This window comes from Aythya fuligula, chromosome 3, assembly GCF_009819795.1.
Source record: "Aythya fuligula isolate bAytFul2 chromosome 3, bAytFul2.pri, whole genome shotgun sequence".
Lineage (NCBI taxonomy): Eukaryota > Metazoa > Chordata > Aves > Anseriformes > Anatidae > Aythya > Aythya fuligula.
Window position 1 is genome coordinate 55,564,857 of NC_045561.1, and position 12,256 is coordinate 55,577,112.

General features: G+C 40.2%; 1 protein-coding gene across 4 annotated transcripts in view; it reads right to left on the reverse strand.

Annotated features, from left to right (window-relative positions):
- Positions 1-12,256, reverse strand: part of PHACTR2 (phosphatase and actin regulator 2) — a 135,498-nt gene that overhangs the window by 22,423 nt on the left and 100,819 nt on the right. For 3 of the 4 annotated variants that reach the window (XM_032183650.1, XM_032183653.1, XM_032183652.1), the window contains exons 5-7: positions 6,612-6,848; positions 2,393-2,942; positions 896-1,095 (exon numbers count right to left, since the gene is read on the reverse strand). In XM_032183650.1, the coding sequence (XP_032039541.1) occupies positions 896-1,095; positions 2,393-2,942; positions 6,612-6,848 (987 nt within the window). The remainder of the gene's footprint in view (positions 1-895; positions 1,096-2,392; positions 2,943-6,611; positions 6,849-12,256) is intronic. The other variant, XM_032183654.1, reaches the window with a different exon arrangement.

Consider the following 12,256-nt stretch of genomic DNA (forward strand, 5'->3'; position numbering starts at 1 on the left):
ACCAGTGTTCATGCTGTTATGTGCCTTGCCCTTGGATCTCCTGCAGGACTTTCCAGAAGCTGCTGAGGACTGTCCAGTGAGAGCCGGTCCTCTTGGAGGTGGGTGTGCTCCACTGTAAGCAGCAGCCTGGAATGGTGGCTACATGATGCTGAACCATTTGGGGGCTCATGTAGCATTTGGGTTGCCATGTAGCAACTTCCCCAGTCACCTCATTCCCACAAGATCTCTAGTGCAAGTCAGTTCAAAGCCACACTGGTGCTTTAACGGTAAAGATTCATTACATGGGCAAGCCCCGATCAATAAAACTTAGGGCTGATGCCCTAACGTGGAGGCCTTGTCCTACCCTGTTCTCCTGAACCCACTACTTCCACCTCCACTCCCAACTATGCAATGCTTGATCTGGGGCCCAGCAGGTTTTTGATCACAATTGTCTGGGAAGGGAGAAGGATACTCATTTCTCATTCACCACAAGGTACAACACTACATCATCTAAAACGATGCCATGCAGCCATATCCTCCTCTCTTTACTTTGCTAAACAGGGGTCAGGCATGGTCACATAATGTAATGTGCAAAGTGTGGACTGCAACGTGTTGGTGGGATGCCCTGCAGTAGCACCACATCCTGGAAGAGAATCACCCACAGACTGATAGGCCTGCTTGCAGCTCTGTCCCAAAGTCTTTGCTCTCTTGCAGGCCACAGCTTAGTGGGGTCATCTACACAACAACTCATTGGGCGTAGGAATCATGGACTGCATGCAACCAGCGAGCTCCAGTTAGCAATCTGGCAACCACAGCAGCTTAGTAGGCTCCCTGAGCCAGCCCAGGACAACTGGATGTTAGATATACCCTAAGATGGCCACCCCTCCCCAGCACCCTCTTCTTGTTAGGGGCTTACTTTCAGCACTAGCATTATCATCATCGTCGTCATCGTCATCATCTGTGTACAGGATCGGCCCGTCAGAGTCCGAATCGCTGCTGTGGCTCTCTCTGCTGCTTTCACTCTCAGGAGGGGCAGCAGCATCAGATGCCTCCTCCAGTGGTTCAGAGTGGGTCTGGTCAGGTGCCTCTGCTTCTTGGTCATCCTTGGTAGCCAGGCTATGAATTCATAAGCAGACACAGTGTCACATTAACGCAAGCAGTAGAGAACATGAATGGGAGAGAGCCTGCATAAGCAAGCATGAAAATAAAAGTTCTGCTGCTCAAACTAACTTCTTTCTCTAAAACTGTATGTAGGTAAAACATATGCAATGTATATATATGTGCATGGGTGTACGTATCTGTTTATGGATAAGCGTGTTAAGAAGAAAGATGCAAACAGTCTAAAAAGATGAGCTGCAAAGTCTGTACAGAAACATCGTTGTTCTTGTTTATTTCTTGTGGGATAGTACCAGCTACATAAAAGCTAATGAGAGGAGAGAAACAGCTCATAAAGTTGGGGGTGAGAGGACTCAGTCAGAGAGCAGGCAGGATTGCAAAGCTTCCTCTTCTGGAAGCCTGACTCTATTTACTGCAAATATAGTTTTATTGCTGTTGGGTGCAAAACATTCATTTCTATCACTGATGAATATGGAAATCGGCAGCAGAGGGCCCTCTGCCTTGGGAAAATCCTTTGTGTAAACGAAGGGTAGAGAAAAGGGAGAAGCAGCACAGGAATGCAACATTGGCACAGATGTACCAGCAAGGCTCCCTCTGTTTCAAGGAAACTCTCTCGGTCACTGGCATCTAGACCAAAACCTCTTGGGTTGTTATGAAAGACACTGGGTCTTGTGGCAGGGAAAAGACAGATTAATAAGCTAGTTGCTTTTTTGCTGCCAACTATTTTGCGTAAAAAATATAATTATGACTTTGTTCTTGACTAGATTTTATAATATCTGAGACTTAGAAAAGCTATTAGGCAGTAACAGACCAAACATTTACTAACCAATGCTTAAAACTGTCATTAAGTCTGCAAGTGAATTCAGCTACTGAATCGAGAGCTTTATCAATGAGATTTTAAATGATATTCCCCCCAAAAAAGATATATATATATATATTTTAAATAACAAACTTTTAATTAAGCATCCTTTCTTGCTTGCCTTTATGAGAGAGAAATAAAAGTGTTATCTGTGGCTAGCTGAGCTGTTGACTGCAGTGGTCAGTATTCAGCCAGGCAGCAATACAGGTGGCACATGATGAGAAATGCCATCATGGGGAATCATTAAATATTATGGGTGAATGGCTCCAAGATGTTCACAAGGGCCAAATTGTGCTGGGATGCCCCTAAGAAATGGACACACATTACCAGTCAGCATGCCTACAGCATCCTTTATGCAAAGGTAACACTAGAAACGTGGGTTCCTGCAGGTTTCACCACTTACCCATGACAGCAATGACTTACCAATGACCATCTCACCTTTTTGAGTCTTCTCCACTAGCATCTGGACCACCGTCTTGGGCTGTACTGCTCAGGTTGTCATTTGTGCCTTGCTCAGCCTGGAGAAGAGGTTTCATATCTGATCCAGAGATGGATGGCCTGGCTACCGAGCCCTCTGGTGCATCTTGGGCATCTGAGGAGACAGCGGGCTGACCAGCTGCAGCAGGAAAAGGAGGTGGAGGTGGAGGAGGAGCTGTGGTGGGAGGAGGGGGGACAACCAGCTTGCTCCGTTGGTCTACGTCCTCTGTTTCAGAAATTACTATGGAAGGCTGCTCAGGCTCAGATTTTTCTGCCTTCACTTCCAACCTGTTGGCTGTGGCACCTGAGGGGGAAGAAGCTGCCCCATCTGGTGCTGTTCGTGGGGCTGACTGCTTGCCAGCTTTCTTCTTGCCCCTGGGAGTCCCTGATGTGCCCGATTTGCTGGAAGTCTCCTTAGAGGCTTTGGAATGAGATGATGTGGACGAAGGAGATGGCGATGAAGAAGACTTGGAGACTGGTGCTTTTTTAGCATGTGAGGAACTAGAACTAGCTAAAATAAGAAAAGAAAAAGCATTTTACAGTCTCACAACTATGCATTTTTTGCACCTTTCTGCATGAATTGCTTTGTATGCTGATAAAAATGAAAAAACTACACTTGATACTTCTATAACTCTTCATATATATGCTTGAGATGAGTAAAGGTTGGAATTCACAATTCAGCTTTAGAGATGGGAAGACTGAAATGATGAATACTTGTCGAAGATCAGTGAAGGGGATCAACCTTAGAAATAGGTGAGATTTTGATCCTAGCATTCTGTGTTGGCCCATTAGAAGTTGCCTGGACATCATCCACTACTTTTTTTCCAAAACGTTTCTTGCCCTAGTTAAAAATTAAATAAAAAAATGCTACTGGACCAAGAAAATTGTCTGACCTTTTCTATTATGTGATTTTTATGGTCTGAGCAGTAGGAGAACAATATGATTTTCCTCACACCTTTCAATGAACATCAGGACCATTGAGAGCATCAGTTAATTACATTTCACAATGTTCTTGCAAGTGGCATGCTCTTAGTTAATGTCAAGCAGCAGAGGGACAGTAAAATGAGACGTAAGTTTGAGTCCAGATTGGTATGTCCATAAAACAGAGTTGGAAACCAATGATCTCATTCTACACAAATGATGTCCAGAAGGAAAGAGGCACTGCAGGCCTTCTGTATATACTGGAGCTCTTTGTCTTGACAGTGACCAACTCAAGTAGCCTTGAAAATGTGGTAACACAAGATTTTGACACTAGTTGCACAAACTGGCTGGTAATGTTTCTGTCTGCTGTTGTGATACTATACTGAAGCATATATGGTTGCACCTTGGCTCTAGTCAGTGCCCAGGTTTGCAAGAGAGCTCAGCTAGCAAGGTATGCCCCATGTGCATCCCAGCCACGTTTCTGATGGCTGTGTTGATGCACACATCACTTGGACTGGGAGCTTCAGAATTCTGACTTGCATTTAAAAAGCAATAAAACTGACAACCACCTTAAAATTCAGTCCTCTTCATCAAAATGCATCCAATTCAAACACTTCTGCTGCAGTAAAAACGCATTAACCTCAAGAGCGCAAATGAAAGCATTATAAAGCTACACGGCAGCCTTGAAGCTAAGCTTACCGAATAAAACAGAAAGCTGTAATAAAAATCTGCTGAAAGGCCTACTTTACTTATAAGCATTTAAATAAAAACAAAACCCCAGCAGATTAGGATAGAACCAAAATACAGATACTGGCCATAATAAGCTCACGATACAAAAATAGCTTTCACAGTGTGACTGCTCTTAGTCTAAAAGAAGATGGAAAATAATTCAAAAGACACATTACACCGTTCTCTCCTGCAGCAGAATGTTATGGTTTATAAACATTTATAGAGCCGTGTGGCTTTCAGTACATCTGGAAAAATTTGCAGGAACTCATGGCTTCAGGCATATCAGTGTCCCTCTTTGTGCCGTGAGGTAACTGTACGGGGCACGGCGTGGGATCTACTGATACTGCAGTCACCAGCCACACCGACTGACTTCACTTACCAGCAAATCAAAAGGAAACAAAGAAATGGTACAGGTGGCAGTTCCTAATTGCAATGGAAATAAATGGTGGCTCCAACCTGTATATTATTTAGCAGAAACCTCAGTGAGTAAGTAGATGGTACTAACAAAGGGCTCTGGTTCTGATCCAGCAAAGCACTTAAACACAGGCCCCAGCCAACAAAACCAGTTATGTGCTTAAACTTAAGAACTCCAGCACAATACAAATATACAGCTGCACTATAATTATCACTGGGAAAACGTCAAAAGATGTTTCCATTGAATGAAACCTTACATTATTCTCAGAACCCTCCTGGACTTGCAATCAGATACAAAAACTTGAAAGAATTCTCCCAGAGAAATTCACCCCCACACACTTTCACTCAGGTCAGAAGTGCTATTGCTATTGTTGCTTTAAGCTGGGCTGCCTGACAACTTTCTGTCAAGCCTCTTTTTCAGTAGAAAATTTGAATTTTGATTAAACACAGAAATTTCACGACCATTATTTGCCTTTTGGCACAAGTACATGCTTACGTTTATGTCCCCTTTCTCCCAGCTATACTGTTTCAGTTTGGAAACCTTCTGAGTAACCTCAGTTTCTCAAATCCTATTCTCCTTCATGGGACTAGATCACTGGCTGCACCACTTGTTCACTTTCATGGGGATCTGATAAACCTTGTGTATTAAATACTGTTCCTGATACATTCTCCTTATGAATCATTGCCCCTATTTAAAATGAAAACAATGTACCTAATGCTGAAAGAAATTACTAGTAGAAAATGTACTATTTTATACAAGAGGTACATTGATATATTTTATAGCTGTATGGTCTCAAGTACTGCATGAAATTTCAGCAAGGCTACTAAAAGACAGATCTGGAAATCGAATGTGTTTTAATTTAAGAACTGAGGTACCTGAGAGCTTGTTACCAACCACTTGCCTGAGCATTTTTCTATCTGATGGGTTGTTCTGTTTCTTAAAGGTCTGCTGTTATTAGGTTCCTTCACCTGGGAGGAACTGAGTTTTCCAGCTGCAAGTGAAATACAAGGAGCAAGTTCTGGGTTTTCAAAATGTTTATTCTTGTGGTCTATTGATGTAGTAGGGACAGTTAATACCAAGTTAATGGATATTTTATGGCAAAGTTATTATTGTAACTTTAGCAGTCTTGCAATGTTTTCAAACAATCCTCTTCTGTGTGCTTCAAATACAAAACTTGCCAAAATGTACAAGTTATGAAGAAGTATACTTGGAGAGAAAACTGGAGTGACTGAAGGGCTTTGAAAGACTCAAAGAGGATCGAAAATACAAGGTTTGTATAAGTTGGCCAGTGCACATATATATACAGTCCATTCGTCATAATACTTCTTGCACTCAAATTATATTTGAGTGTTTTCATTTTGGTTATTGTCTAAATTTCAACCACTCAAACTCCAGATCAGTACCTTAGAACAGCTACCTATAATCTAGCATTGTTGCAGAATTTTGGTTAAAAAGTGCAGTAATAAAAACATCTATTATGTGCCTGATGACTGACATTTTCCATTCTCAGTGCATATTTAGAATCACAAGAAGCTATCAACAAGCTCAGCAAGTCTGACTATTTCTAAGGATTTGTAATTCTTCTTCTTATTTATTTATTTATTTATTTATTTTTCTCAGTTAAAACAACCACTACTCAACAATCTTTAAAGATCTCTTCCTGGTTTTATCCTTTACCTCTTTGAAATCTTCTCATCTTTTCATGTTAATTGAAATAGTTGTTACTTCCAGCAGAAAGTTACAGCAAAACCAAAAAAGTTTTACTTTGGGGCAACTCAGATGTATTTGTTTTCAGAAGTCGCCTTTTCCCCTGCTGATTCTTTGGCAGTTCTCTGTGTTGTTTTATTACCAACACTTACATGTCACCTGGGAATTCGATATAGTCTCCGTTGTGCTTGGTTTTGTGCATACATTTGTTAGACAGCGAAGTGATTCATCTGATGTCTGGGGTGTTTGCAGACAGCAGAACCAGAGCTCAGTGGGAAGCTAGCTAAAAACATCAGAGGCATGCTCTTTAGTAGCACCACTATTTACAAAAGCAAAAGTTCTCACCAAAGTCAAGCACCCCCATGCACATGCACCCACTGCAGCAGGCACGGCCTGTGCAGTACTCACCAGCTTCCCGATTTGCACTGTGACTTGTTGGCTTTGGAGGTGGGAGAGGAGGCTGCTTAGCAGGAGCCTTTCCCTTTTTTTTAGCATGAGATGCTTCATTACTCTTATGGCTGGTGGTGGTTGAAGCAGCAATAGCATTTTTTGGTGGTAGCGGAGCTTTTTTAGATTTAGGCTTAGACTTGGGTAGTGCTGGAGCATGGGATGCCGGTATTTCTGGGCAGTGATCAGTAGTGCTCTCTATGGATAAGAAAGTGAATAGAAGCCAACTGACACAAACATATGCCACATACATTTAATAGCAAGCTTGACAATGACTACTTTTTGCTGCTTGAGCTCTTGGGAATCAGTACAGACTTCTTCATCTTCTGAAGTATTACTTCAGAAAAAAAAAAATCGCCATCTGTCTCCACTCAAGTCCCTCTCATTGAAGACTTTTGCCTGGCTCTTCTCTCATTCTCGCCTATTCTAGATCTCCAAGAACCCTCCTTAACTCTCAACATCCCCAACTAGACTGCTGCCTGCAAACAAAGCACGGGAAATACATGTACCATTTACTCCTCTCACAAATTCCCTTAGATTCTTTCCAGTCCTCTTGAGATCAACAGGCTATAAAACTCAGATTCATGTGAATCTGAATGTGAACAGGGCCATTCCCTCAGCCGCAGGTTCAAATATGGCTATGCAGCTGAAACTATCCCCTGCAGGAACCCATTCTCCTAAGCTGCAGAGTGCTTGCTCAGAGAAACAGCAAATTTATTTTGGGTATCTTCCCCAGGGTATTTCTACTCTTCAGAAAGAGATGAAGCTAAATTAAATAGGATGTCATTTGCCATGAGAATGCTCTTCTCTCCTGCGTACTCCGAGTACTGTCACCAGACTGCAGTTTTAAGAATCATCAGTTACTTAGCCCATGAAAATCCCGACTTTATCTACATCGTGTAGTCCAGTAGGAATGGCTCTGCAGGGTGAAAACTGGTAACACTGAGGACCCTATAACCCCAAGTGTGTACTTCATGAGATTTTATGTTGGACTAGCTTCAGCCTACTTCTGTAGACCACATGCCCAGATGCGGTGGGAGCACCACCAGTTCCTGAATGCAGCTTTGGTTTTAGTTTCATTCAATGGGAAGCTGGTTTGTGTGCTCTGCAAACCAAAGAATGGTAAGCAGGGATGATCTGGAAATTCACTTTGGAACTGCATTCCTAGCACTAATGTAGATGAGCCATTTAGAGTCAGCACAACATTTTGCAATATAATCTCTACAGTTGTTAGACTGTAGCTGGTAGTCAGATGGGAATCTTTATTTATTCCATCACACCAACTCTGTGCCCATTTGGGCTCAAGATAGCCTTTCCAAGCCTTTTGGAAAAAGGATGTTATAAAACCAAGAGCATAAAATCAAAATCATATGGGCTTTACATGCATGTTAGTATAAATTACAATGGTCAGGGAACAAAGAAGCCAAGCACATATCAAAATTACTTCCAACAATCTCTCTCTCTCTCTTTTTTTTTTTTTTTTTTAATCACTAAAGAGGAAACCAATTCACTTCTTGAAGTATGTTCCTACAAAAGCCTTACTCTTACACACATTAAGTGGCCATTCCTGGATCTTCTGTCCATTCCTCACCCTTTTCCTTCTTCTGTTAAAGATTCCCAAGAGATAAGCAGCATCTTTTCATTTTAAGATTAGTAAATGAAAAATAAAAATTGTGTTGGACAATGACGACATTCTTTATCTGAGAAACAAAGCCTTTTCAAACTCTAGTTTAAGGATTGTTAATATGAACCTAATGCATCACCTGCAGATATTAAGAGCAACATGCACATGTGTCTCTTTAACAACCAAAGAAATTAAGACTAACAGTCCAGCATCTTCCTCCTTTATTTCCAGCCCAAATAATCACATGATAGACTAATATGTTTTTGCTAATGTTGTACAAGAACCATTGTTTTACAGTTAGCAAGCAGATTCTTTCGAGTACAGATCCTTGTATGACCTCTTTGTTTTCCTACCTCTTTCTTCTGGACCAGAGAAAGACTTTGGAAGAAGAAAAAAACATGTTTGTTACATTTTGCTTTCCTCTTTTATAGCAAACAGCATCTCCTTGTGAAACTCTACTTAACTTCATTCAAAGTTGAAAACCTGATTTAATTCTGAAAAAGCAGGACATTTTAAAATTTTCGTTCCATTATAGTAACATAGCAAGAGAAGGTAAAATTTTGAAGGGCATGATGATCAGAAATAATTTTAAGTGTAAACCATTCCTTGATATACCTTTTCCTTATGGGTCCAGCATGTTAAAACTTTATTTACTACCAAGAAACAACTGTAAATTTGTGTATTTATACATTGCCACTGTGTTCTGCTTCCAGTCATATTCATACAAAAAAATCTTTAGGAGAGAATAATAACCTATTAAAAAGAAATACTCCACTCACCATATTCTAAGGAAATGCAGTGCAATTATTTAGAATCTTGGTCGATTAACATTAAACTATATAAGTGATTAAATAATGTGTCACAGAATTTATCTTATGTATTAGCAAAAAAAGTACAAAATACAAGGCTAAATCTTTACTTAGTTGCAAGTAAGAATATCTTAATGACACCAAACCAACAATTTTCAGTTCTGTAGAAAAATAACTAAAATGTATAAATGAAAAACAAAATCAGAACAGTTCATTCAAATCAAAGTCTCTGCTTGCAGACTTAAGTTGTAATTAAAACTGGTAATTTATATAATATTGATTTTAACTGAAATACCTCACCATCACTGGGATATCATCTCTTTATCTAGGACAGTTCTTTCCATACTGTTATGTACATCATAACAAAGTCTGGCAGACTCTTTTTGCACAGTAGAACCCTATTTGCTCAGATAGTTACAGCTCCCTTTGAATCTTGACTGCACCTTGATCACATATATGCCCTTTTCTTGGCCTTGACTAGTGAGTCATCTTGTATTCACAAGGAAAGCCATGGTGAAGAGAATTGCTCTTCCCATTGCTTTTACCATGTCGTATTGCCATATTATCTTTGTCTTTACTAACTTTGTTAGCTTCACTTTTTATCTCATCAGGTACAAGCCCAAAGGCCCTCAGCGTCAGTCTGATCCTGCCCAAACTGCTGTTTCTCACTTACTCTTGAGACACTGATTCCCAGTTCCCACCTGACTAGGCCATTACACTAGCTTTTGCTGCCAACAAGCCGTGTGTTGAAGTAGACAATATTTCATTGATTTTCCTCTGCTGCTCTCAGGTTTGGAAGGCTCTCCTTGTCAACATTCACAAATATACCTATCAACTGTCGTCTCCTACATTACACTCTATTATGATGCCAAAGCTGTCAATTTTTAAGCTGCTGGCATTGTGCTTGTTTTCCTGGTGTAGTCTCCTCTTGTTTTTCAGTGTGTCACTGAAAAAAAGAGAGGACACCACTATCTGTTACTGCAAGTCCACTGGAACATTTCTGTGTTTTTCTGTATTTATGTAAGCCACCATAAAATAAATTTCTGGTCTATGTGTGAGTACTGCAGTAGTACAAACAGCTAATAATAAAACACTGGCATGCTCTTGAACAGCAACAGGAATGGTCTGATGTCTGTAAATGGCTCAAGATAAAATTATGTTGTAATTGTACCTCCCTAGCATGACTGCTTGAATATGGGTCCTTGGTCTTCAAGCCTGTTCTTTCTCATCTCAGTTGTGACTGTCAAATCAAGGAGCTGGCTGAATCAGCTCAGTTCATCTATTTGTTCAAGCCCATCCCCAAGGTATCTCAGTACCAGCTGTGATGCATTTTTGTTGCTGTTTCTTTTCTTAATTTACAGATCTGTTCATCACAAACTGGACTTTTAACAAAAGGTCTCCAAATGACCATCAGATAGGAGTATCTTTTATTCACTTCTGCCTTCATCAAGACATCTGCTGTAAAAGCAATGTCCCCATAAATTATTTTTAATAGGAAAGTAAAGCAAATGTTAATATCTCATTAAGCATTTGGATCAATAATGTGTTTATACCTGGAACAAATTTTCCAAAGACCAGATTTTCAAGAAAGCTCACTTTGAGATCAGATTTTTTTGTTCCCAGAAACTGTGATTGAGACCAGGCTTTTAAGAATGCTGTTTTCTCATATAAACACCTAAACAACGGCCAGGATTACAAAATACTCAGTGTACAGCAGCTCTTGTAGAAACCCTTCAAGTCTCAAAGATTTTCAGAGATTCCAACATGCCGTATTCACTGGAAAATCAAATGACTTATATTGGAAGCTAAACGTGACACCGTTTGTAAAGTGTGGACCAAATGGTGGTTTTGAAGAACTGTGTCAGTCTTTAACGTAGTCTCAGAAAACATACACAACCGGGTTGTATAATACATGTATGTTTTCTTTACTTTTGTGAATTTCTAAGGAATTGAAGGTCCAAGCTGTTTTACCCCAGGATTTTGTCATACAGTACTGATGCTTTTGTTCTTACAGATAGAGCAGTGATATGAAGATAGCTCACAGAGAACCAATACTGCTGCAGTGTAAGCATATAATCTATATTGACTGCAAAGCACCCTTCTCCTGGAAGATGAGCATAACTCAGTGGAATAACACTACATAAAATCGAAGTAGGAAATAATGTATGATTTGTTGCCTTTTGCAGAATAAATCCCTGTAAAGAGAAACTCAGTATGTTTTGAGAACTGAGAGTTTCCTTTCCAGTCTATGCAGAGACCTGTGTTATGATTAATCAAAACCCAGGAAGTTGTCATTCAGAAACGTGGGACGACAGAAAACACACGGTGTCTTTTGTCTCATTTTTGGACTCACTGACTGTGCTGACGCAGGTGGTCAACTCATTCAGATGCTTTCATAAACTTCAGATTTAACCAGCTCCATTTTTTGTCCATGCTATTGCTACTAAAATTGTTTGAGAAAACACCCATTTTAATTGTTAGAAAGTTTCCCTTAATTTCCAGTCTAAACGTATTTCAAGCCACTGTTTATTCCTTTCTACTCATGCCAGCATTGTCCTTCAGCCATGCTCTCTCCTGGCTGTCTACCAACTTGTCACATTCACTGAATGCACTCAGACTAAGGCTCTGTTTTGCTAGGTTGAACAAGAACAGCTGTCTCATGACACTCTTAGCAGCCCTATCTGCATTAATTCGAGTTTTGAATTCATCCTTCCTGAAGACAGATGAGCGGATCTGTACATATGCAGGCTTCCAGATCTTGCTTACTGTACAATGTCAGCAGCACCCTGTGCATGAGGCCTTCTAACAGAGACAGAGTAGAAATCAGAAGGAGAAGGAAGAAAGGGCCAGGTGTAACATCTGACCTAAAGTAACCATGTTCAAATATTTCACATTGGTTCCAAGATAAAAAAGGAAACACACAGAAAAAACAGCAACCCAAACCCACTGACTATCATTTTACACTGCTAACTGCCCAACTGCATTGTAAAAAGTAAACTATTAAGTCAAGACAGAATATCTGAAACATCTTCACTGTTAGCTGCAGATTTTATTATTTTCTTATTCTACAGAAGACTTGTAAAGTGAATAGGCATACTGGTTTCTATGTTCCCTTATGCTTTTTGTATAGATATTTTCTAACAATTCAGTGGTTACTCTTCTAAAATCCTGTC